The sequence below is a fragment of the Pararge aegeria genome, chromosome 12, assembly GCF_905163445.1.
Source record: "Pararge aegeria chromosome 12, ilParAegt1.1, whole genome shotgun sequence".
In the NCBI taxonomy this organism is placed as follows: Eukaryota; Metazoa; Arthropoda; class Insecta; order Lepidoptera; family Nymphalidae; genus Pararge; species Pararge aegeria.
In genome coordinates this window covers 1,678,743-1,704,683 of record NC_053191.1, presented here as the reverse complement: position 1 = coordinate 1,704,683, position 25,941 = coordinate 1,678,743, and the positions used below count along the sequence as shown (strand labels likewise).

The following is a 25,941-nucleotide window of genomic DNA, read 5'->3' as shown; positions in this document are numbered from 1 at the left end:
AGAGTGCTGTAGCTTTCCACCTTAAACCTTTAAAGTCCACCAGCCCATACTTGAACAGCCTGCTGAGTCTACGCTCTGAATACCTCTTTCCTATACTAGAAGACCAGCGTCAAGCTATGAGAGATTATAATGCGATTATTATGCGGATCATCAATTTACCCCAAAACAGTGCAGTAGTTTGCCACCTAGCAACACCGATTTTCAGTTTGGCGCGCGCGCGAAAGACCCCCTCAAACCATCATGGCGCCCGTCCGCGTAGCGCGTCTCGCGTAACTCAACTCTCCATTGATCATAACGCAACTTGTGAAATAAATGTGCTGTGTCAATAATGTTGTGGTGTTAGTGTAAAGTCGGCTCGCTGACAGGTTTCCGTACGCCCGTGTGTCGACGTTGTGTTGCATGAGTGATCCTAATGGCGTGTTGGGAAGTGCGCGGGACGGACGCCACTCACCGGCCAGCACTGAACAGCTAACGTTAGTATTTTAGTCCAAAAACCTTTTGTATGCCATATCCTTACATATATATCCATGCGGAAAAACTTTCAGGCATATCTTTATTTGTAAATCTATGCAAAACAAAATGAAAGCTTCATATCCTTATGCGTATATCTATGCTGGAAATCCTTTTGAAGCTACATAATGCAACGTTTTTATTTATGCCAAAAAATCTAGCTATTTATTTACGTAACAAATAACGCTGGAAAAGAAGTTAAATTTTTTTAAAATTGGGACTTTGTTATAGCCCAGTGGGTATAATAACATCACTTACTTCGTCGACGGCACGGTGGTGTACGGTAAAATTCGTAAGAATTTATGATTGCACCATAATAGTTTTAAGTCTACTTGTGAATTTTGGTTAATAAATCATTATTATTATTATTAACGGTGAAGCAAAACATTGTGAGGAAACCTGCATGCCAGAGAATTCTAGATAATGTTTTCAAAGGTGTGTGGAGTCCACCAATCCGCACTGGGCCAGAGTGGTGGACTACGGCGTTAACCCCTTCTCATTAAAGGAGGAGAACCGTGCCGTGCCCAGTGGCGTGCACTTGGTTTCTTACCAGGGTATGCACACATCAGAAAAATTGCATAAATGACAGAAATCCCCCTTCTCCAAGAGTTAAATATCAATTTTAGGGTAAGCAGTGCTTTTGTGCATATATGAAGTGCACGCCACTGGCCGTGCCGTGCCCGTGGCTGGTTATGGGTTTATATGATGATGACAATTGGGTCATTTATGTTATGAAACTTTAAGCTTTAAAACTTCAGGCGCTTGGCATACCTTTCCCCAGATAAGAAGGAGACTTTTTCAGAAAAAAGGAGATTCTTATTGAAACCATGCAAAACCTTACTTCGATCCGTTATTTTCGCATTTATAACATTAAGCGTGTATTTGACAACTTACATTCAGTGCCCGGTATCCACAGTTATTTTTATTTAGATATTCTAAATAATGAAGTAAGATAAAAGAGAAAGTGAGTGGGTATGTTCCGTATAGGCTCCGAAACGGCTGGACCGATTTCAATGAAACTTTCAGGGAATCTCCGGATTGACCTGGCGAGTAATCCTGTAAAGTTTGGTGACGATCGGAGCACTCTTATTTTTGAACTGTCAAACTGTCAAATACAGCTTTTATTTACTATGATAATATTGTATATATATATACATATAATAGACATAATAATAGTCTCATAATAGAACATATTATGAGACTTAAATTAAAAATTTAATGATGTAAGTTTATTGTTTAAATAAAATAAAGCAAAATCTAGCCCGGCGAAGCGGGCTGGGTACGCTAGTTCTAAATAAAGTAAGATTAATCACAGAATACATACTAAAGACGGAGCAGATACACAGAGTTATTACCCTTACAATAAATTCTAAATTCAAATTCAAAAAATATTTTATTCATGTAGACCTTATCACAGGCACTTATGAAGCGTTCGTACATTTAACATGTTAACACTAATGTTAGGTGATGGTGATAACTTCATTCGTTAACTTAAAACTAATTTGCTAATTTGCTAGGAGGCGCCCTGGTGTAGGAACAGCCCTCAGCAAACTTAGCCAGGTATTTTTTTTTGTTATCACCATCTCACAATCGAGTTAATATCGAGTTGATAGCTATAAAGTCAGGGCAATTCATACCCAAACATTTTTATCATACATGTAATCCCTAATATTATAACAGGATTTTTCTATAAGCTTATGTTTTATATAAACTTTGAACTTATTGAGAGATGGATTTCATCTGGTAATTTGTTATAAAATGATATGCTCGTACTATTTACACTTAAATGAGTTACTAATTTTACGCCGAGTAAACTGCACTTCAAGTTAATATTTAATTCTAATCTATATACTTATAGTAAATCTATAACTGGAAGATTTCTGTACATTTAGTATATTTTGAAAATTTTGACCGGGATATGCTTTATAGTCCAAAACAGATTTTTATAGAATTTTTGCCTGCCTGTCTGTCTGTCTGTCTGTCCGGGCATCACGTGAAAACTACTGAGCGGATTTAAATAAAATTTGGTATAGTTGTAGCTGATATTCCGGGTCATCATGTAGTATTAATTTTTATCCCGATAAACAGTAAGTTTCCTCCGGGCAAGGGGATGAATTTTTCTATCAATTTTACTTCAAACCTCCGTTAAATTTGAATCGATTTTAATAATTATTTTTTTATTTGAAAGTGTATACTATTAAGCATGTATTGTCTAATTTTAATGAACATCTAATAAATATTGTCGGAGTTAAAGGACATAACTCTTCACGGATAATAGCTCCTGGAATAGCTCATAGGCTTCTTTTTATCCCGGAAAAACAAAAACCTCCTCCAGGATAGCATCGCTTTTTTTTCCGCATTTGTTTTTGAAAATCCGCGCAACGGAGTTTTAGGTTGACGTGGTTTTTTAGGTAGGCATAGTTGATATATTTTCAAGCTTTTGAGTTTGTTTGGTGTAACGCGCTAATCTCAGAAAATGCTGTTTCGATTTTGATTTTTTTTTGGATTTGTAGTATCAATTAAGACTTTATAACATCATGCTATGACCAATGGCTACCATCATTAATGAGAAATGTTGCAAGTACCAGGTGAGACTCCAGTAAATAGCTAACTTGCAGTGAAATAAAAAAAAAATTGTGGATACGACATGCATTGTTTACCATAACCTCATTCGTTTTTAGCAGGTTTCTTAATCTACTTTTAAGTTTCAACAACGATTCAATAAGTACTATAGCGTAGTACTTCGCAGAAGCAAGTGATATTTTAATCGCTTAAAACGCACATAACTCAGAAAGTTAGAGGGGCGTGCTGGGATTCGAACTAGGCTCATCTCAAAAAATAAAGCTTTCAACAGACGCTGTGCACATCACTGTATATAGCGCTGTTAATATTATACCGGCAAAAAAGTGCCGACGAGTTTTTTGCGGCAGTTTGTGCTGTAATATTTTTTTTGTGCAGTTTACCGTACTTTCAAGTTTTGACAACGGTTCAATAAGAGTCAATATATCTCTCTATGTATTATATGTATTTCTGTCATTATTTTCCTGCGGTGTAGGTACTATAAAAATGTTCATTTATTCAAAAATAAAATATAAGTGATATCAGCAATTTTGATGTGCTTCTTATTAATTTAAATAGTTTTATTCGTAGTTTTATGTTTATTAATTATTTTAGTAGCACATATAGTAGCGATAAGGCTACCAAATTGTATACGTTGTTTAGTTATACTTTTCCAACTTTTCTATGTACTTTTTGTAGTGTGCAATAAAAGTATATTCATTCATTCTTCATCTTCATTACGGAGCAGTTGCATAAATAGCTATTAAAAATAAAGCAGATCGTGCTTCTTTATGTAGTTAAAACACTTTAAAAAAAAAAAAAAAAATAACAACCGCGTTGTTTAACAACTGAACACGCAGTGTTCTAGAATAAAGTACGAATCTAATTATAATTTATTTTTAAACAAATTGCGTACAAGATCCGATCGAAGGAAGAAGCCATTTCATTCCTATATCCAATTATACCCGCCAATTAAACGTTTATACGGCATCACTCAATTCTCTGTAATTCTACTCTAAACTGTTTATAACTTAAGAGTACCTATATGGTGTATAGACGATGGCGATCTCACATCGCGCAACAAGCATTTTTTTAAATTCTAATGTAAATTAGCCTAATGGTTAGGACTTCACTTCACTGGAGGGCCGAGTTCGTATCCCAGCACGTATCTCTAACTTTTCTGAGTTATGTACGTTTTAAGCAATTAAAATATCACTTGCAACGATATATCAACGGAACGAAAACATCGTGAGGAAACCTGCATGCCTGAGAGTTCTTCATAATGTTCTCAAAGGTGTGTGATGCCCACCAATCCTCAGTGGGCCAGCGTGGTGGAATCCTAAGTCCCTCTAATTGAGGGACGAGACCCGTGCCCTGTAGTGGGTTATTAAAATGAGAAGAAAATGAATTACTGAACCCTAAAACATATACACGTAGTAACAAAATAAAGAATCCATGAAAGATGTTTCTAGAAAGCTTCTGAACTGACATATGCTGATAATATTCGGTCGTTACAGTAAACACGCGGAGCCGTAAAGTAATCATAGCTGGCATTTGCAGAGGTTTTGAATGACTAATTCAGAAGTTAGTCGTCGTGACGTCAGTTGCTTATAGCTTGAGGGGCTGCCTCTGAAACAAAACATCAGTAGGATAGCGAAATATTTTATTCGGTTTTGCATATTATGGATGTTGCCATGAAAATAACCGACTTTATACCAGCTAGAAAGCAAGAAATAAATATAATCTGCAACATTTTTAAGTCGGTGCCAAGTAAAATGAAATGCCTTTTATGTGGTAGCAAGGAAAGTATCTAGTATTTTTTTCCATTATAAAAAACATCCAAATTGGCGGGATAATCGCGTTACAAATATATAAAGTAAAAAAATCGATTGTCTGTAAATTCGGTTTACTGACAATAGTTAAACGTGACAACGTCATAAGAGAATACTGATGGAATAGTTGCATTTTTCAAAAGAAAATTTAAATTTTATTTGTTTGATAGATATTTTGTATGGATATAGAAAGTAGATAGATTGAAATTACAATTGAATTGATCAAGTTACATTTATTTGTACGCATGAATACAATTATGTCAATTTTTTTTACAATGTACATAGTTTCTATCATCATCGTTGCTATAAACAATTGACACCACATTCATTTTTCATTGCACTTCATACTTGACGAAAACATGTAAATGTATAGCAGCTGTCCACGCGGACGCATCGCTCACTCAAGAAAGAGAGAGACAGATGTCGAACGCTGCCGAGCGCGGAGGCCGATTGTGCCTCTTTGTCGCTCGTTCCGCGCTCTCGCTTGCACTTCAAGTCTTAAATGGAACGCCTCAGAGCGAGGTAACGCCGCATGTTGTCATGTCTTTTCGTGCGTGCAGCCGGCTCCATCGAATTATAAGACGTTTTCACGTCAAAAAAAACCATACGGTCGAATTGAGAACTCTTTTTTTTTAAGTCGGTTGAAAACTAAGTTGCACTTGTGAGCAAAACTAGATCATCACCATCTCAAATCTATAACCTTTCGTTTTGATTTCAACACGTATTTCAAATGCCCCTACAACTTAGCTCTTGACTGCAATTTGACCGTGATGACAAAGTTTAAGATTCAACCAGTATACCTACTATTGTAGTCCTTGAGATGATAGCGGGCTAACCAGTTAGGGTTTTTTTTGGTTAGTAACATTTAACTGACGGCCGAGTGGCGCAATGGGCAGCGTCCCTGCTCTCCGAGTCCAAGGCCGTGGGTTCGATTACCACAACTGGAAAATGTTTGTGTGATGAACATGAATGTTTTTCAATGTCTGGGTGTTTATGTGTATATTATAAGTATTTATGTGTATTATATTCACAAAAAAAATATTCATCAGCTAACTTAGTACCCATAACACAAGCTACGCTTACTTTGGGGCTAGATGGCGCTGTGTGTATTGTCGTAGTATATTTATTTTACTTAATAAGTTAGATAAATAACAAACATTCCGTCAAACTGTTTATTGACGGAATCAGCTCTCTTATAATATAACGTAGTACCTAATAAATTATTAGATACTAAAACTTTAGATCGCTTTGTAGCGATAATGCCGCCAAATTGTATACTTTTTGTTATATTTTTACTTATAATTTGTTATGTTTATGTGGTGTACAATAAAAGTGTATTCATTCATTCATTCATTCACTTTTTCGACTTATAAGTAGGTAGATAGTATATCAAAACAAGTGATGTTTTAGGAAGCAGATGCAAATGGTTACTTTACTGGCATTTACAGATCCCTCACAAAAACGTCTCTAAGCCTATTTTTAGGATCCTTTTTGAAGAGTTACTGTCTACTGAGTTTGTATCTATATATTAAACTTGTACCTCTAATTATTCAATTCAATTCTTTTATTTATTGCTTTCATGTATAGCACGTTATACTGTACACATTATTGAGAAGATGGAACTGCCATTGAAAGAGTCTGCACTGTTACGTTGTTGAAATACCATCGAAAAGTGCGAAGCGTTTTAATACTTCCCTTCTGATCGGACCTGGAATACCCTCCCATCTTCTGTCTTGCACTTGTCTTGCGATGGGTGCATTTTTGTAGTATATTTATTTATTTAGTTTATTTTAAAACATCCAACATTGAAAAACATATACACAAATATATTTCCAGTTGTTGACTTTCTAAGTTTAAGGTTCGTAAGTGTAAGGAACCTTAAACTCAGAAAGCAAGGTCGCTGCCCTCTGCGCCAATCGGCCGTCTTAACCGATACAGACACAAATTCTAATTGATAAACAAGGACCTCTTAACTAGTGCAGACATCCGCCATTTCGTGTACCCACTCTCTATCTAAAGCTCTATTGACGCAGTTGTCACGTGATACGTTAGGTATTTCTTCTGGCCACCAATCAAGCGTTCAGATTTTTTTATTATGACCATTTCTTGTTGCCACTCCTTCTTGGCTGTCAGTGGTTTTTCTCTCTTATGGATTTTCTCTTTCTCTGTTTCAGACATTTGATGATTATTTTAGCTTCACTAACCAATGGACGTCTCTTGTAGTGGCATCATGGCATTGTACCGCTTGAGTTCAGTGTCTCTCGGCGTCTCTCTTTTTCTCATCTGTCTACCTCGTCGGGGTTCTACCAACTCTGTGATCACAGAATTAAGCGCATACAGAAACCGTGTACACGGCTAATAATGACGCATCAAAAACCACTCCACTTTAGTAGTGTTTATCGAGCAGGAAGTTAGTCACGACATTCCATTTAGCAGTAGACAGTAATTATTTTACCTCTAATTTTCTAAACGTTTAATGGATATAACTTTGTGAGAACTAGCAACATTCCGGGGGTGTGAACTGAGACGCGCGCGGGGTGTTTTTATTGTTTTTGTACAATGCACTGCTTGCAATAATGGCTGAATTAAATTCAAATTCAAATTCAAAATTCATTTATTTCAAGTAGGCCTAATATAAGCACTTTTGAAACGTCAAGTCTGTCTGTTTGTAGTGATTCTACCACCGGTTCGGAAAGCAGATTCTACCGAGAAGAAGCCGGCAAGAAACTCAGCAGTTGCTCTTTTCCAACATCAACAATTTACATTTTGTATTTTAACATTCATTTTTCTATCTTGTGAGAGCTGAAAGCGGAGCCGGATGCTTCCAAGCAACCTTATCATTAAAAAATTCATCAATTGTATAGTAACCTCGCTCTAATAAATGTGTTTTAACAAATTCTTTAAACTTGTGCATTGGCAGGTCCAAAATCACCTTAGGAATCATATTATAAAAGCGTATACTCAATCCCACAAATGATCCCTGTACCTTACGCAGACGATATGCAGATGACACTAATTTATGACCATTTCTTGTAAGTCGACTGTTTATGTCCACTTTTTGTTTATAAAGACTAATATGTTGTCTTACAAATACTATATTGTTATAAATATATTGTGAAGCTACAGTAAGTATGCCTATTTCTTTAAACTTCTCACGGAGGGATTCGCGTGATTTAAGTTTATATATATTGACCGTACAGCTCTTTTCTGCAATATAAATATAGTTTCGATATCAGCTGCTTTACCCCATAACAAGATTCCATAGGACATAACACTATGAAAGTACGCAAAATAAACTAGCCTAGCTATTTCAACGTCAGTAATCTGTCTAATTTTTCTGACTGCGTAGGCAGCCGAGCTTAGTTTACCCGCTAGTGAATCTATATGGGCACCCCACTGTAGCTTATTATCCAAGGTCACGCCCAGAAAAACTGTGGAAGTCTCTATTTTTAGTGATTCACCATTTATCATTATATTTTTATCAATTTTCTTTACATTTGGTAAGATAAATTCGACACACTTTGATTTTTTTGCATTTAAAAGTAAGTAAGTAAGTAAACCAGTGCGACACATGCGACATAACACGGTTTACTTCGTCAGAGTTATCTTTACTCCTATCAGTCTTAAAAATTAGAGATGTATCATCTGCAAACAATACAATGTCGCATGTTCCACTTAGGGTTCTGTATGTTCTTATTTCTGTGCCTGCGATATATTATACTAATCCTACTAATCTTATAAATGTGAAAGAGTGGATATGTGATACTCAATCACGCAAAAACGGCTGAGCGGATTTGGATGAAATTTGGCATGCATGTAGCCTTTGACAAGGAAAAGAACATAGGCTATCGTTTATCTCGATTCCTTAAGTAGTTTCCGAGGGAAAATTAAAAATTGTTTACGAGCTAAGCCGCGATCAGACCGCTTTAAATTTGGAAAATGCATGTCAAAGATGTACTTTCTATACCGATCTCTTAAATAGTTCCCGTGATAAGATAAAAAGTTGTTAATGAGCGAAGTTTTAGACAAAATTCTGAAGTCCACGCAAACGAAGTCGCGGGCAGAAGCTATTATAAAATATTTTAGCTTCATATTCGATAATTCGCAATAAACGAACATAATATGTGTGGTATAGGAAGGTGCACGTAAGAACTGTACGCCAGTGCTTGAAATAAATCACTATGACACTTCTGAGAACAATGTCAAGGTGGTGGTGATCGGAACACATCTTTTTATAGTATAATACAATGTAAACCACTAAGGGCGCAGTAAGTGGCGTAGGGGTGAATGAACGGACGCCATTTCGTGAAGGATCACTTTTAACTTTCCATTAATATTTATTGCGTATAAACTATACACTGCCCACCCCTACACTAAGGAAACAAAATAATCCTTTCGCGTTCCTAGATACTTAAAAGCTTTTTATTTATTACTAAGTACATGTTTCTCGCGACTTCGTCTGGCTAAACATATAATTTTCCCGCGATAGGATTCTTTATGCCTGAAGACGCTAAGTCTTGAATGAATGAATGAATGAATACACTTTTATTGTACACCACATAAACATAACAAATTAAAAGTAAAAATTTAACAAAAGGTATACAATTTGGCGGCCTTATCGCTACATAGCGATCTCTTCCAGGCAACCAAAGGCGTTAAAAACAGCTCAAGAAGAGAGGTAGGTGGTAGGTGGTGGTGGTCTTCGTACCTTAAGACACATATCTTTGTACAGTGCGTGTTGCTGGAGATAACTTTTGCGTCCAAAATTTCTACTCTACTCGTAGGATGACTTAACAATAATTCATTGTAAAGTCAACATCTCCTGAGGATGACTTAACAATAGTTCATTGTATAGTTAACATCTCCTAAGGATGTCTTAACAATAGTTCATTGTAAAGTAAACATCTCCTAAGGATGTCTTAACAACAGTTCATTGTAAAGTCGAAATCTCCAGAGATCTGCCGAAGATCTATTTGGTATGGAGTATAAAGATTCAAGTAATTATTTATAACACCATACAGATACCACAAAGACTGCTTTTCTGCTTTCTATAGCAAATGACCCTTAATTTTCAAAGTTGAAGTTCTTTTATCCAATACTCGTAGGTACTTTAGCTCTCTAGGTATCGACAGGTCTGACATTTTAAACTCAATCGTATCGTTAATTTAATTACAGCTTTCCAAGTGTACGCATGTCTGTGTGGAATCAAACCTTGTAAGATTTAACCCATTTCACTATTTCCGATTGAGCTGTAATTTTACATGCATTTGTGAATCGGATATCAAGTGTTACAGTAATTTTATAAAGTGGTTAAATAATTAAACTTTTGATATCTATAAATTCATATTTGTCAGATATTTTATTAAATTGATTAGGATTTTCACAGATGCCCTAATAATTATGATTTAATTAATAAATAGTTTAATTTATTCACAACCAATGATCGTTCGACTGGGGCAATATGGGAATTTATAATTTCTCAATTTATTTTGACTATATACCACAATAAAAACATCTTACTCACATCCTGGGGTAGCTGGAAGAGATCTCTTATAGAGATTTTCTTTGTACACTTCATGTATCATATGTTCTCATTCACAATTTATGGTACAAAAATAATAAATAAATATATATATTAAAATAAATAAATATATATAATAAATAAATATACAGTAGGTATGTACCACCTACTGTATCGATAATGATTCTTGTCTAGCGTCAAAGCAAACAATTCAATCTTTAAGCATCCCCATGCAGGGGTCGGCGACTATTTATAATTTACGACCGTTCACCCCGAGGGGTAGTGGGTAGTGCCTAATAGTAATAAAGGGAAATGGAGTCCGGTTAATGACACGAGCGAGGGTGGGGCGCGGAACTAGTCGTCATCGTAAAACTGATAAGAACTGTGTCAGTACATAGGTAATTTGACGCAAATTGTCCGTGCGCCATACACTAAGAAGGTTTATATCTATAGTTACTAGCTATTGCACGCGTCTTTCGTTCTAGTTTTTACAAATTCAGTGGAAACCGTTTTTTTTCCTCGAATTAAAAGAATATGTTACTCTCCGTCCTTTCAAGTCACTCTATGCCAAAAACATGTTGACTAGGCGTTTAGCTAGGGCGTGGAGGAAGGACTAACAAACAAACAACCACACTTTGGAATTTTTCATCTAATACTACTTGTTGCCCGCGTTCATTACGGTTCTTATAAATCCCGTGTGAACCGTTTGTTTTCCTGGGGTATAAAGTGGCTATTCTTTTAACTAACTCTATGCCAAAAACCAAGATCATTGGTTGCCTAGTTAGGGCGCAAAGGAAGGACAAACAAACAAACTTAGCTTCACAAATCACATTTAAAAAATTAAGTAAGGAAGCATTATCTATCTTTACTAATGCGGTAAAAGCCCAGTGGTTAGGGCTTCGGCTTCTCTTTCGGGGGACCAGGTTCGAGCACGCACCTGTAACTTTTCGGTGTTAATTGCGTTTATTGTGCGTATATAATGCTGCTTGGCGGCCGAAATAAATAAATGAATGAATGAACAAACAAACGAATGAATGAATGAGTGAATGAATGACTGAAAGTATGAATGAATGAAATTTTTTATTGCATACCGCAAAAAGTACATAAAAAAAGAATAACTAAACGACGTATACAATTTGGCGGCCTTATAGCTTCATAGCAATTTCTTCCCGGCAACCAATGGCGAAGAAAAGAAATACAATGCATAGTTTGGTGGTGCACATATACACATACCCATAAAATAAATATCAGATTACTTAAATAAATATATATAAAACAATATTTGTAACTAATGACAAATAGATAAATAAATTACCACCATTACCAATATAAAATATAAAAAATATATTTACTTGTAAATAATATATTAAATTAAATGTTAAACAAAATAAATAAAATAAACATGGCGGCACAGAATTAATAACATACAGAAACCGTGTATACGACTAATATTGAAGAGTCAAAATCCAGTCCACTATAGTAATGTTTTACGAACACGCGGATAGCCACTTCATTCCATTTAGCAGCTGACAGTAATTATTTTACCTCTAATGTTCTAAACGTTTTTGTGGGCTAGCTCTCTACCTCGTAGAACCCTGTTCTACCAACGCTGTGATCACAGAATTAAGAACGTACAGAAACTGTGTACACGACTAATATTGAAGCATCAAAAAGAACTCCGCTTGAGTAGTTTTTCTCGAGCAGCAAGGTAGTCACGACATTCCATTTAGCAGTAGACAACATTCCGCGGGTGTGAAGTAAGACTTGCCCGGGGCGTTTACACTGTTTTTGGACACAACGCACTGCATGCAATAATGGCTGAATGAGGGTTCTGTGTGTTCTTAATTCTGTGCATGGCTTCTGACAAAAAAAAACTATACATCTTATGAAAATGAAGCTTAATTTCTTATAGTCCGCGAAAAGCAGGAGAATCTGTATGGTGTAATTTATACTTTCTTCAATTCTTATACTCCATACCAAACAGATATTCGGCAATGTACCCTCTACTCACGTTTCGCTCCGAAACCGGAGCATCCTCAGGAGATGTTTACTATACAATTAAAGAAATTATAAATAACACCATGCAGATTCTCCTGCTTTTCGCGGAGTATAGAAAAATAAGCAGATTTTCATAATATATCATGGATTTCGGAAAAGTAACGCCTGCTTCTATCCAGCAGCTGTACTACTTTTAAATTTTTTAGGTTATTCTAGAAAGTTCTTTATTTAAAGATTCACTCAACAATATCTACGAACGAAATCGTTGATGCACTAAGTGAAGTCATTTTAAATTGGAAAAACTGGCTCGAATACTAGCATTAATGTATAATAGCATTGTTGGCAATGCACTTGCGGCCACCTCCTGCATTGTTATCTATTGTCACTGTATTTTTTTGTATTATAAATGTTGAAAGCAATACGGATTTATTATTATTTCTTCATTTCTAGCTGAAGACTGTCTCGATGGTCAAGTGGTTAGTTAGCATGTTATAATAATAATAATAATATTTATTTATTTGCCAAATTGTGGGTACATAACAAGAACACATTTCATTTGACGGCCTATTGGCGCAGTTTGCAGCGGCCCTGCATTCTGAGTCCAAGGCCGTGGGTTCGATTCCCACAACTGGAAAATGTTTGTGCGATGAGCATGAATGTTTTTCAGTGTCTGGGTGTTTATATTGTATATTCTAAGTATTTATGTATATTATTTATAAAAATATTCAACAGTCATCTTAGTGCCCATAACACAAGCTACGCTTACTTTGGGTCTAGATGGCGATGTGTGCGTTTTCATAATATATTTATATAATATATTATTAAACAGACCCTTCACAATCGACTGTCACAGACAGTGTGCAAATGTTTATAAAAAAAAAATATATAAATTACATTACAATTTAAAGAATAAAAATACAATAATCAGAGATAAGTAATAATGTCATTTTAAATTAATTAGGCAAATAATACAATTACAAATGTTGTTATACAGTTATAAAAGTTATCTAAGTAGGTATATTGCTGTCACTAAGGTATTCTTTTACACTATAATAGTTAACTACGGACCACGAGCCCCTGGGTTCGAATCCCGGGTCGGGCTAAACATTGTAATAATTTCTCTATTAAAGAATTTTCAGTACCAGCCAGCATTTGTAAGTCCCATTGGAACCCTTAGTTTTTCTGAGATCAATATAATATGTATCTAGGTTGCAAGATATCTTTATGCAAAAGTATTTTTTTTAATCCCACGGGAACCTGTGGCTTTTCTGAAATACCAAAAAGTCCAACTCCAGGATTGAAGCTGCATATTATTTGCTAAATTTCAAGCTGGAAATAGGTAGTAAACAAACATACAGTATAGTACTGATATGACTATACAAGATCAGTACATACATTCTGTAAATGTTATCTTATACTAAAAGCTTAGAGGTGATAGCGCATTGGGTAGAAGCTCGACTTCACTTTCGGGGGGCTGAGTTCGAATCCTAGCACGCACCTTTGACTTTTCGAAGTTATGAAATTTTTTAAGTGATTTAAATATCACTTGCTTCAACGGTGAAGGAAACATCGTGAGGAACAAACCTGCATGCCTGAGAGTTCTACATAATGTTCTCAAAAGTGTGTGTGAGTCCACCAATCCGCACTTCCGCACTGGGCCAGTGTTATGTTTACTTTTCGTTAAAATTTTATTTAGCATTTTTCTATATGGTTCTGTGGTGTACAATAAAAGTGTATTCATTCATTCATTCATTCATTCATTCATAATTAGCGCGGGCATCTGCTAAAGCACGGGAACATGGAATAGAAGAAGTTTACCCCCGTTTATTATTACACATATTATTTGAACATTATTTCCACTTGTGCGCCAGCGCTCTGAGTTTTTTGTTTTTTTTTACCGACGACAATCATGCCCGTTAGAAAGCAATGATGAGACCTTGGATTAAGCATGCTTGCCTGGAAAAATCCTAATCACTCTTGCCTTGAAGGTACTCAAATTACACGCAGCCTACATCTTTACAGAAACGTGGATAAAAAACGTTTCGTGCGTGTTGATGGAATATCAACCACATAAGGAAGCCACCGCTCACGGTGTCTCGCTTTTCTGTGGTGGAACGGGGAAGGAGGAACAAGATTAGGGAGTTCCTGAGCACACTCACTGAAGTATATCTCGTAAAAAACCTAGACTATGTAGTTGATTAAACTGTGAGAGAAGATACATTTTCATCCTTTCCCCGGGGAAATTATTGTCTCCTGCCCATGCTAGCAGTGCAGTTGGACTTAAGGCCTCTCTTAGCAGGAAGATTTGAATCTATTATTGTTGATGGGACCCTAAATAATAGATACGGTTCAACTTCAAAATAAATTGTCGTTGCTTAATATTGAATTCCGAAATTAACTCGAGCATGAAAGGTCAACATTAGTTGATTAAATAGTTAGTATGCGGTGAATCGATATTTCCGCAGTTCCATTGATCCGCCCTCGGCGTCGTAATGAACTCGTGAGGCACAGACGTCTCCACGGCCAACACGATCGCGCCATATTAGCTAACCTTGTAATTTGCTCCAAACGGTTCGACTTTATTTGATCCGTTTGTTCTATACCACGGTTTAAAGAACCGATACAGTGGTCCGACGGCCACGATTGTTTTATAAAGAAACCTCTATATCATTATACTTAATCTGTGGTGCCACGGTATAAAGAAGAAACAGTATGAATGAATGAATAAATAAATAATAAATAAATAAATATACTACGACAATACACACATCGCCATCTAGCACCAAAGTAAGCGAAGCTTGTGTTATTGGTACTAAGATAGCTGGTGAATACTTTATTTTTATGAATATAATGCTTATAATATATAAAGAAACACCCAAACACTGGAAAACTTCCCTCTTCATCACCCAAACATTTTCCAGTTGTGGGAATCGAACCCACGGCCTTGGACTCAGAAAGCAGGGTCGCTGCCCACGCCAACCGTCAAAATGAATTTTATTGTACATGAAAGAAAAAAGTAGTTAAATAGATATAGAAGACACATAGAGAAAAAGAGTACAGTTTGGTGGACTTATCGTTACATAGCGATTTCTTTCAGGCACCTAAACGGAAAACGCATAGAAAAGAGGAGGTGCATATGAGAAATAAACAAAACACAAATAAATACATTTAATATACAACTCTAATATACAATATATAAATACAAATTAGATATAGAAATACATTAAATAACATTGCCCATAATTAATAAAATCTACTAAAAATAATATACAAAAAAAAATACAATAATACAGTAGTTGGTAGCTTTTGATTTCGTGGTTTATGCCGGCATGTTCTAGAAAGCGCGTCGTTGCGCCAGTGTATTTAAGCTAAGTAAGCTTTAAGAAGAGATTTTCCCCCTCCCCACACATTACTTCCGCACGATTTTTCTGTTTGGATAGTTTTTTCGGACCTCTGCATGAGTTATCTTACTCTTTGGTTCCAAAACGTAAAGAAGGGATATTGAATCCATGGCCGTAAAATAATAAAAAAAAAGAAGGGATAAGGCTTTTGATCTTGAGTTTAATGCAGATATGTCCAATACGGTGTAAAGATGCTCTATGTCTAGGTCCTAAGTAAGGGTAATTTCCTCACCCGTACTTACCTATGCACAATTTCTCTGTTTTGACAGCATCGCCTGACCTTTTTGTCAGTATCCTTGCTCAATGGTACCACAGTCTAAGAAATAGAAGGTCCCTTACTACTGAGATTAGTTATGGTCTATTTCTTCTTTCTGGCCGATTGGCGCAGTGAGCAGAGACCCTGCTTTCTGAATCCGAGGCCGAGGGTTCGATTCTGGGTGTTTATCTGTATTTTATAAGTATTTATGTATATTATTCATAACATTATTCATTAGTCATCTTAGTACTCATAACACAAGCTATGCTTACTTTGGGGCTAGATGGCGATGTGTGTATTGTAGTAGTAAATTCATTAATTTATTTATTATTAATATTAAATACTGATTGTCTTTATTCTGTCTTAAACGCGTTGTAAATGCCTACATCTTCTACAGAGCATCCCGACTATGTGTAGATCATTGAATTTAATATGTTACTATCAGTATAGAGGCTCTATGTACATACCCTTTACCTATTGCACGATTTCTCTGCTACTATCCTTACTCTGCGGTACCACAGTATAAAGAAGAAATTATACAGTAATTCGATGCTTTTGATCTCGTAAACGCCCATACCGTTCAAATAGCGTCATGGTACTTTATAAACGCTGTCTCTTACTTACTGAGCAGTGGCGTGCACTCAGTTACCAGGGCAATGCATACGCCAGGGAAATTGCATGAAATGCCAAAAATTCTCCTTCTATACGAGTTATATATAAATTTTAGGGTAGGTAGTGCTTTTGTGGATGTATGAAGTGCACGCCACTGTTACCGAGCCTAATAACGGTCCTTCCTCGCCCCGTTCTTCCCAAACGATTGCCGTCATCGTACCTCTGTATGAATATCCTTACTATGTTTTACCACTTAGATCTGCCCACGACTTCCCCTGCGAAAATAAGTGTACTATTCACGTACTATTACACATAATTCTTGCTTCCTTTAAATTTTGTTCACGAAGATTAGGTACAAAGGTGACCTTAATGCCTTTTAACAATGTATACTACATTTGAATACTTTCAGAAACGGTACCTGCCACACTTCGGGGGGCTACAAAACAATTCACAGTTATGTTCAGATTCTTTTACATTTCGTTTGTATGGAAAAATAACTATGATTCTTTTGATTTAATATTTTTACAGGGTGATTCCTTATGAAATAAACTTATGCATCCTTCAATATTTTTTCGTAATTCTGTTACACGTTGTATACCCGAATCGGTTTCTACGCGGAATACATTTTTTGGCGGCAGTAGCTTCTCACCGGATCAGACCAGAGAAAATTCAGAAATAATAAATGGCAAAATTGCCCCTGTCATGGATCGAATCCGGAACTTCACAATTATAGAACCTCTACGACCATGGAGGTCGTCAAAATCATGTAACCAGCAGAATTTTATATTTTTACGTTGAAGAACAAATTAGGAAGGCCTAAGAAGAGATGGATGGGTGCATGGAAGAGAGTATACGTGTAAGAGGAGTGATACGAAACAAAAGAGAGTTCGCCAGCATGGCTTGGTCGTAATTGGTCGCAATCGTTTAAGCCTCTGAGGACAACAGCTCGACGCTACGTTTTGTCCTTGCCAAAGAAATGTCAGCATAATCGATGATAGGAATCTAAAGAGAATTCCAATATCCAACAAACCAAATTAATTCGACACGGTGGAGTGTGTGAGACGCAATGCCGTCTGGATGCAACGTTTCCCTTAGCTGATGTTGGGTTACACTCGTCTCACACACTCCACCAAACTCCACCGTGTAGAATTAACTTGGTTGTTGGATATTGGTTATATTAAAACATAAATGCTTCTTTTTTTCTCGGATTAAAGGCGTTCGCGTCGGTAGTTCGTTGCCAACTCACTATCGGCCGGGGCCAATGGGCATAGGTACGTGTACCACCAGTACACTTTCTGCCATTGGTTAGACCAGATTTAGAGTAATGGTAGGAAAAGAATGGAATGAAGTAAGTTTGAGTGAGCGGTAAGAACGGGTTGTAGTCGCGTAGCGTACAACCAGCATGGTTTGGTCGAGATTGATCACTGAAAGCAAAATTGAAAGCCGCTGAGGAAAATGGTTAAGCGCCGCTGTTGCTCTTGTCGAGAAAATGTCAGCATAATCGATGATAGAAATTAAAAGATAATTACTACCATACCAGCAATCTTGGTAAAGATTGGTCGCACGCTGCACGCAAACTTGAACGCCGCGAAGGACACTGTTCCGCAGTTTGTCCTTGCCTTAACTAAGTGGGATGAAAAGTATTTCCCAGCTAAGACTTCGGTTTGACCTTAAAGGCGCAGACATGGCGGCGTCTGTAGCTGGCTCTGCACAAACAAGTGTTGGCACGCGGCCCACAGCCCGCACTAACCCAGTGCCTTGGGGACTTTATGGGCCACTGGGTACGTAATACTAACATATGCGGATACATACGGATGAAATGTTATTTACAATAGCCACGCTGTGAATAATGGAAGGATATATGTTATGGGTTAATTTTTGGTGTTTGAACGTTTTTGTTACCATTGTCCCAAAAATCTGATTATAGGTAGGGTAGGAATTTGGTATGTCAGATATTTTACAAAAAGATTGTTTAATTTATAGGATAGTTTTTTTTTTGGTATTGCACATATATATGCAGGTGCACCACAGAGATATGTTCTATCATAGGGTCGTAATAGTAAAACGATATTGAGTTAAGAACTTATTTGAGACGCCAAATCGCCGCGTGTAAGTTTGCGTCCAGTAGCCTTAGTATAAGATTGGCTCGCTTGCAATTGAGGAGTCGTTTTCGAGTATGGATATACTTGAACATCGGGGTAAAATATATCTTATTTGCATAGCGCTAAAGCTCAAATTTGCCTACAATACAAAAATCCGAAGCACAAGATTTCCGACTCTGAAACAGGAATTATTACAGGACTATTTTACTTTGACGATACAGACTTTTAAACTCAAAAACAACACCTCAATTGCGAGCGAGCAAATTTAGTACTATGGCTCGCTCGTATGGCCCTCGCCTCGTAGAATAAAAGGAAGGAATACACGCTATTTGGCTGTAGATCTGAGTACAAATGTGAAATCGGTAGAAAATTTAATATTTAATACGTTGTTGCACGAAAAGCACGCCACTGTATATAGTGTTATGGTTCATAGATCATCCAATCCTTCCCCGCTTTAATGCCAAGAAGAGCTGGTATTTATATAAAATGCCAGCTATTTGCCAAATAACGTTGCAGATAATACAAAGACACGAGCCCGACGTAATGTTATGACGTAGGAGGACGTCAGCGCCGCTTGGCGCGCCGCCAGCGGGGTAGTGACAGAATTCAATAAAAATCTGCTGCCACTAAGGAACAAAGAAACTCAACGAACTAACAATGTTACGTAATCTGATGGAAATGTAAAAATCACTTGCATTGACTTACCTACTAGAAATGAGCGTAAATTATCTGAAATGAAATGAAACTACACTTTATTGTACACCGAACAGAAATGAACTCATAAACCAAAACAACACTAACTAAAACCTAACAAAGGAAAGGGAAAAAATAACACTTAGACTTTAGGATTCGGTTGTACACAAGAAGCAGTAATGAAATAAAAAAAAAATAATATATAAATGCATATATATATATATATATATATATAAATTATTATATCATACAAAGTATAAGCCTACAACACAAAGATAAATGACTCAGGCACAAAAAAAAAACTAAATTGGGGGGTGATCTCCATATCGTATGTGAAGTCACTTGTGAGACTGAGTATCACCGTCATCATCAGTTCAGGTTCAGGTCCAGGTCCACCACGCTGGCCCAGTGGGGATTGGTGGACTCCACATACATTTGTGAACATTATGTAGAACTCTCAGGCATGCAGGTTTCCTCACGATGTTTTCCTTCACCGTCGAAGCAAGTGATATTTTTATTATCTGTATTTTAAAAGTATTTATGTATATTATTCATTATATTATTTATCAGTCATCTTAGTACCCATAACACAAGCTACGCTTACTTTGGTGCTAGATGGCGATGTGTGTATTGTCGTAGTACATTTATTTATTTATTAAATAGTAAGCATTTCAAATGTTTTTTAATAATTACAGGTTCTAATTTTGGGTAGTGTAAATAAATAGATATCATCATCTGCTTTTGCCATTAATCGTCCATTTTGAACAGGTGGAACTATTAAAACCGCGAACATCAAAATTGCTGCACATATTTCTAGAAAACGTGCCTTTGATTAGTTTCCGCTCAGGCGTTATAAAAACTATGTTTCTATTCGGCGACCTTCTAATCAAAGGGCAGTGAAAGCGTCCTTCATATCTTGGGTTCCGCAATTAGAGGAACCCATTTACTGTAAACAGGCTTTTTTTTAGGGCAAAGCACATGAAAAAAAAGCTAAGAGAACAGCTGAAAGCTGGGTAACAAGTTTGGTGAGAACAGGTAGCCTATCCACAAAGTGGACAGACGATATGAAACGAATCGCTATGAGTCGCTGAATACAAGCGGCACATAACCAAAGCAAGAGGAAATCCTTACAATTCCGTACCTGTTTGCGTACAGTCGGTACTATATAGTCTGTAGATCATTCTGCAATCCAAAGTTTAACATGAACTGCACTGGACTGACGAGGCAAAGTAAGAGAAGAGAGAAACGAGGCAGTCATCGTGGATCGGATTTGTGTATATAGAAAGGTATTCTAAGATAAGATAAGACCGCCATTTGTATTCTACTTCCACCTTTTTGTTTCTATTCCTGCTTAATTATGGGTAACTTCGTAGTGGTGTACAAAATACCATGCATTATCCCACAGTTGGGATTGCCCCATTAATTTTACTGTACAGGACAAATAGCATCTACCGAATTATCGCGCAATGTAAATAAATTTATGGGTGGTATATACTCGACCGGTGAGTAAACTACCTAGTTTACTCACCGGTCGAGTCCCTAGTAATACACCAAGAATATTATTGTATTGTATTGGTGTATTACTATTGACTGCCTCGTTGGTTTCGTGGTATAATCGACTGAGGCCCTGGGTTCAACCCCGGAATATTATTGGGTTTTTATATCAAGAAATTCTAAGTTAGTTAGTTGGCCTGAAGTTTGGAAATCTTCAGTAATTCATCCCTGTGCTCCCAGCAAGAGCCGAGGCTGACCTCTTTCCGGTCGGAGCTGCTCGTCTTTTGGGACTAAGTGATTGAGGGAGTAGATAGTGCACCTGGGTCTGATTTTTTCAGTAAATGCTATGGCAGTGGTTTATTCAAAAACTATCAGAGTTTCAAAATTCAAAAAATTCAAAATTCATAATTAATTTTTTCAAGTAGGCCTAATATAAGCACTTTTGAATCGTCAAGTCTGTCTGTTTGTAGTGATTCTACCACCGGTTCGGAAGGCAGATGCTACCGAGAAGAAGCCGGCAAGAAACTCAGCAGTTGCTCTTTTCCAACATCAACAATTTACATTTTACATTTTAACATTGATTTTTCTATCTTGTGAGAGCTGAAAGCGGAGCCAGATGCTTCCAAGCAACCTTGTCATTAAAAAATTCATCAATTGTATAGTAAACACGCTGTAATGCATTGGCAGGTCCAAAATCACCTTAGGAATCATATTATAAAAGCGTATACTCAATCCCACAAATGACCTTTCGGTCCCACAGACAGTAAATAATGTACCTCTAAAGCCTGTGAACTAATATTTCGGTTTTCATTTACACGTTGTACCTATATCTATAATATCTCCTGCGTAGTTAGAAGGACTCTGGAGATTGACTAGAAAAGCATTCATTCAGGGAAACTGAATATTTCGATACATTTGTTTCAGTCACTAGACGCTTCGCCTGTGACGTCCCGCGTCGCTTAGCCAGGGCGTTAGTTCCTGTAACCATTGTTCGCGTTAGTTTGTGTACTCTATGAAGAGCATAGCTATGATTGGTTCCGGCCCTTCCACCTTTCAGTGTAGTGGCATGGCGTGCCAATTAATCTATTCATTTTTATTTTATTTAAACTCTTTATTTGTACACTGCACAGTTAGGAAAATAAAGGACGAATAGAGAGAAATACAAAGGCTGGAGTAGCATACAAAAGGCGGCCTTATCGCTTAGAATCGATCTCTGCCAGCCTATCTTAGGATTAGGACAACAAGAGCGAGAACAAATCTTCTGTGCTGTCATAGAGTATATTAATCTTTCCATCCCAAGGACGTTGTAAGGAAACATCAAAATTGCCACTTTCTCCTAAAGTATAAGGGATCCATGCGGAAAGTAAGTGACCTTCAGTTGCTGCAAACGTGACGTCAAAGTTCGTCAAGGGATGACCCTCAGCCGTGCCTACGTCAACAATCTCATCTGTCGGTAAGTGATGATACAGTCTAAGATGGGAACGGGCTAACCTGTAAGGGGTATCGAATCCTACGCGATTTCTCTTTTTTAATTTGAATGTTTGTGTGTTAATTTACTTTGGTCTTTGCCTGACTGAACTTAATTACCTGAAGGTTCGCATAGGTAATCGTTTGATTTGGATCATGCATGGTAGCAAAATGACATCATTCTAATTCAATATGGCGGACTCGCAAAGATGGCGGGTCAATTATTATTTATGCGACCCCGTGATATGGGTATCATATAAAAGGGGTTGCTTAGAAGAATCTGGAGAGCTTTTTATTTTGATGTTTTTAAATTAATTTCTGAAGGCTTTCCCAGGCTATACATAACAAAGTTTTTATAAAGTTCTCTTTTACCACAGAAACAAAAGAGTTTTATAAGTTGGAGGCTTTGTCCGTCGGTCTGTGTTATACATGCACAAATGGATAAAACTATATAACTGCGATTATTTTTAAAATCCTAAAAGAGATTCCTTATAATCTAGCACAGACTATTCGCGTTCCACTTACCTCTTCTCTTATAGAAGAGAGGGTTTTAGACTATATACCCACCATGCTACTCCAAGGCGGATTAGCGGGCTTTAAAGATTACTATTTCATGTTAGTGAAAATAACCGGGAACAGGTAGACACTGCAAAATTCCTAAGTATGAGTTTGAACTGAGATTTCTTTTTTCAGAAATACCTAATAATTAACTATTTTTGTCCCGACCCGGGAATCGAATCTAGAACCTTGTCACTCGTTGATCATGCTAAAAACAAGACCATGGAGTGTCAGATTTTCCAATTGGTATCAATTATGAAAGGGGTACGGTACCTCTAACTTTCCGGCAATCCAACTCTGTCCCCTTGAAAGGGAAGCTGAAGCCTAGCCGTTTCATACAGCCTTTATGCGTAGCCGCTATTTTGGAACAAATAAATTAATAAATAATAATATACGACGACAATACACACATCGCCATCTAGCCCCAAAGTAAGCGTAGCTTGTGTTATGGGTACTAAGAAGACTAATTAATAATTTTTAGAATAATATACATAACTAGATATAAGCACACAGACACTGAAAAACATTCATGTTCATCACAGAAACATTTTCCAGCTGTGGGAATCGAACCCACGGCCTTGGATTCTAAATCATTGCCCACTGCGCCACGCGGTCGTCATGGAATTTGGAAGTAATTGCTTGAATATTCGAACTCCTATCAATTACTTGTCTGTCCGTACCCTTCTATAGAAGTTTGTAAGATAGGACACGTTTGAACGAATGCCAAAGTCGACACGTTTATTATAAAGAACGATGGCGGCAGTTGGGTGGTTACTACATCATGGGGACTTTACCTTTCACACGTTTTGGCTTCGTCCAATTCTATTACATTGTACGAGTACTTACTCGTTATAAGAATTACGGCCTTGGGTATTAGGTACCGCTAGATCAAAGTGCAAGATTGCAACAATTTAGCAGGGCTGAGTTATTGGCATTTTATAGCCAAGCACGTTCCGTCAAATTGTAACTGTAACTGTAGGGGCTTTATTAATAAACGTGGCATAACGTTGGGAGGCTTTGGCCATATCTAGTTACCACCCTACTGACAAAAACGTGCCGCTAAGCGATTTAGTGTTTCGGTGCGATGTCGCGTGAAAACCAATTAGGAGTATGACTACCATACTCCCTAACAGGTTAGTCCGCTACCATCTTAGACTACAGTATCACTTACCACCAGGTGAGATAGCAGTCAAGCGCTAACTTGTAGTGGAATAAAAAAAATAAAGAATACATATGCAGTTTGTTCCACGCTCTAACACTTGTAAATTAAACTACGACAATACACTTAATAACTACTCCGACGTTAGGTCACGTTTATTAATAAGCCCTAGTCTTCTAAATATATATGGTAGGTTCGTTTTTAATAAAAGGTACATCCTGTTTCACAAATACTTCTATACTCAGATTAACACGTACACGTACACTTCGGAGGCTGTTCATATACGTTAGTATGCGTTACAGTCCGGAATTGTTTATTGTTATGAGGTACACAAAACAGCTAAAAAGTAATAACTAAAGGTAGATCTAAATATAAGTATAACAATAATATAAGTAATAACAAGTTTTATTCTAAGCTACAACCCAAACTATGTGTATACATCTTGGAAATAAATTTAAAAAAAAGTAAAAATAAAATAAAAGTCATATAATGCGATTAATCAGTGACATTTATAAATATTTATGTTAAGGAATTGTTTGGCAGTTTATTTGTTTGGTAGTTAGTCGGTTTGTTTGTTTGCCCTTCCTGCCCTAACTAAGCAACTAATCAGCCTAATTTTCCGCACATATTTGAAAGACCGGAGAGAAACATAAGGTTTCGGGATTTGTAAAATCCGTCATAAAAGCGGACGAAGAACGCGGGCAAACACTACACTAACAACAACTAGTTGATGGGTATTAATAAACGTTTTTAATTAAAGTTTTCTTTTAGTACTATTTGTCAGGTTTCTACCGCTACACACACACACATAATTTGGGGCCTGTGTAATTGCAGTCCAGCGTTCTAAATACAACGTTCAACAGAATTACGAGTTAAATTAAAAGGGTGCATTAGTATATTTCATAAGCATGTAAAAATATTAAATCAAAAGAAGAATATTTAATTTTAAAGAGTTTGCTCTTGACAACCCTATTGAAGATAAGAGACCGCCACGCGCATAATACCTACGACGCGTACCTAATAAAGTGACAGGAGTACTATGGTTTGGATTTTGCATGTGATGTTAGGGCTGTATCTGATTTCTTTCAGTAAAAACTATGGGAGTGGTTTACTCAAAAACTATTAGGTTTTCGGTTTCACAGTACATGTATCTCTAAAGCCTGTAAAGTATTATTTCGGTTTTCATTTACACGTATATGTAACCAGCAATGTGCGTTCATCATCCACCGGTTGAATAGATGATGACAAATTTAGAAACGTTTCTTGTAGTGTCATCGAGAAATATTCGTACTTCATCGGACGTTCAATTTTAGAACGACATGTGCAAGCGCCGCGTGTCCGGAAGCGACAACATTTAGATGACCGACGTCACTCGATGACCAGCGGCACTATAAATAAAATAAATTAAATCATGCCGCAAGATCATATCAAACATCTTCCTATGTAGGAATTTAAAAGAGTTATGAAGAATCGGTTGATTGCCAAATAAATAATAAATAAATAAATAAATATACTACGACAATACACACATCGCCAGCTAGCCCCAAAGTAAGCGTAGCTTGTGTTATGGCTACTAAGATGACTGATGAATATTTTTATGAATTATATATACATGCATACTTAGAAAATACATATAAATAAAATAGAATACATATGAGCACAAAAGTTCCTAAATGGTCGAAGTGCATCCGCTGAAACGGGCCTCATTACAAGATAGATAGATAGAAAATACATATAAACATTAAACACCCAGACACTGAAAAACGCTTATGCTCATCA

The 25,941-nt window shown here is 36.8% G+C and overlaps 1 protein-coding gene across 2 annotated transcripts in view; it reads left to right on the top strand.

The window, feature by feature from the left end:
• The first annotated feature begins 247 nt into the window (after positions 1 to 247).
• Positions 248 to 25,941, top strand: part of LOC120627811 (ATP-binding cassette sub-family A member 5-like) — a 65,308-nt gene continuing 39,614 nt past the window's right edge. For both annotated transcript variants that reach the window (XM_039895862.1, XM_039895861.1), the window contains exon 1: positions 248 to 473. In XM_039895862.1, the coding sequence (XP_039751796.1) occupies positions 400 to 473 (74 nt within the window). In that variant the 5' untranslated portion in view covers positions 248 to 399. The remainder of the gene's footprint in view (positions 474 to 25,941) is intronic.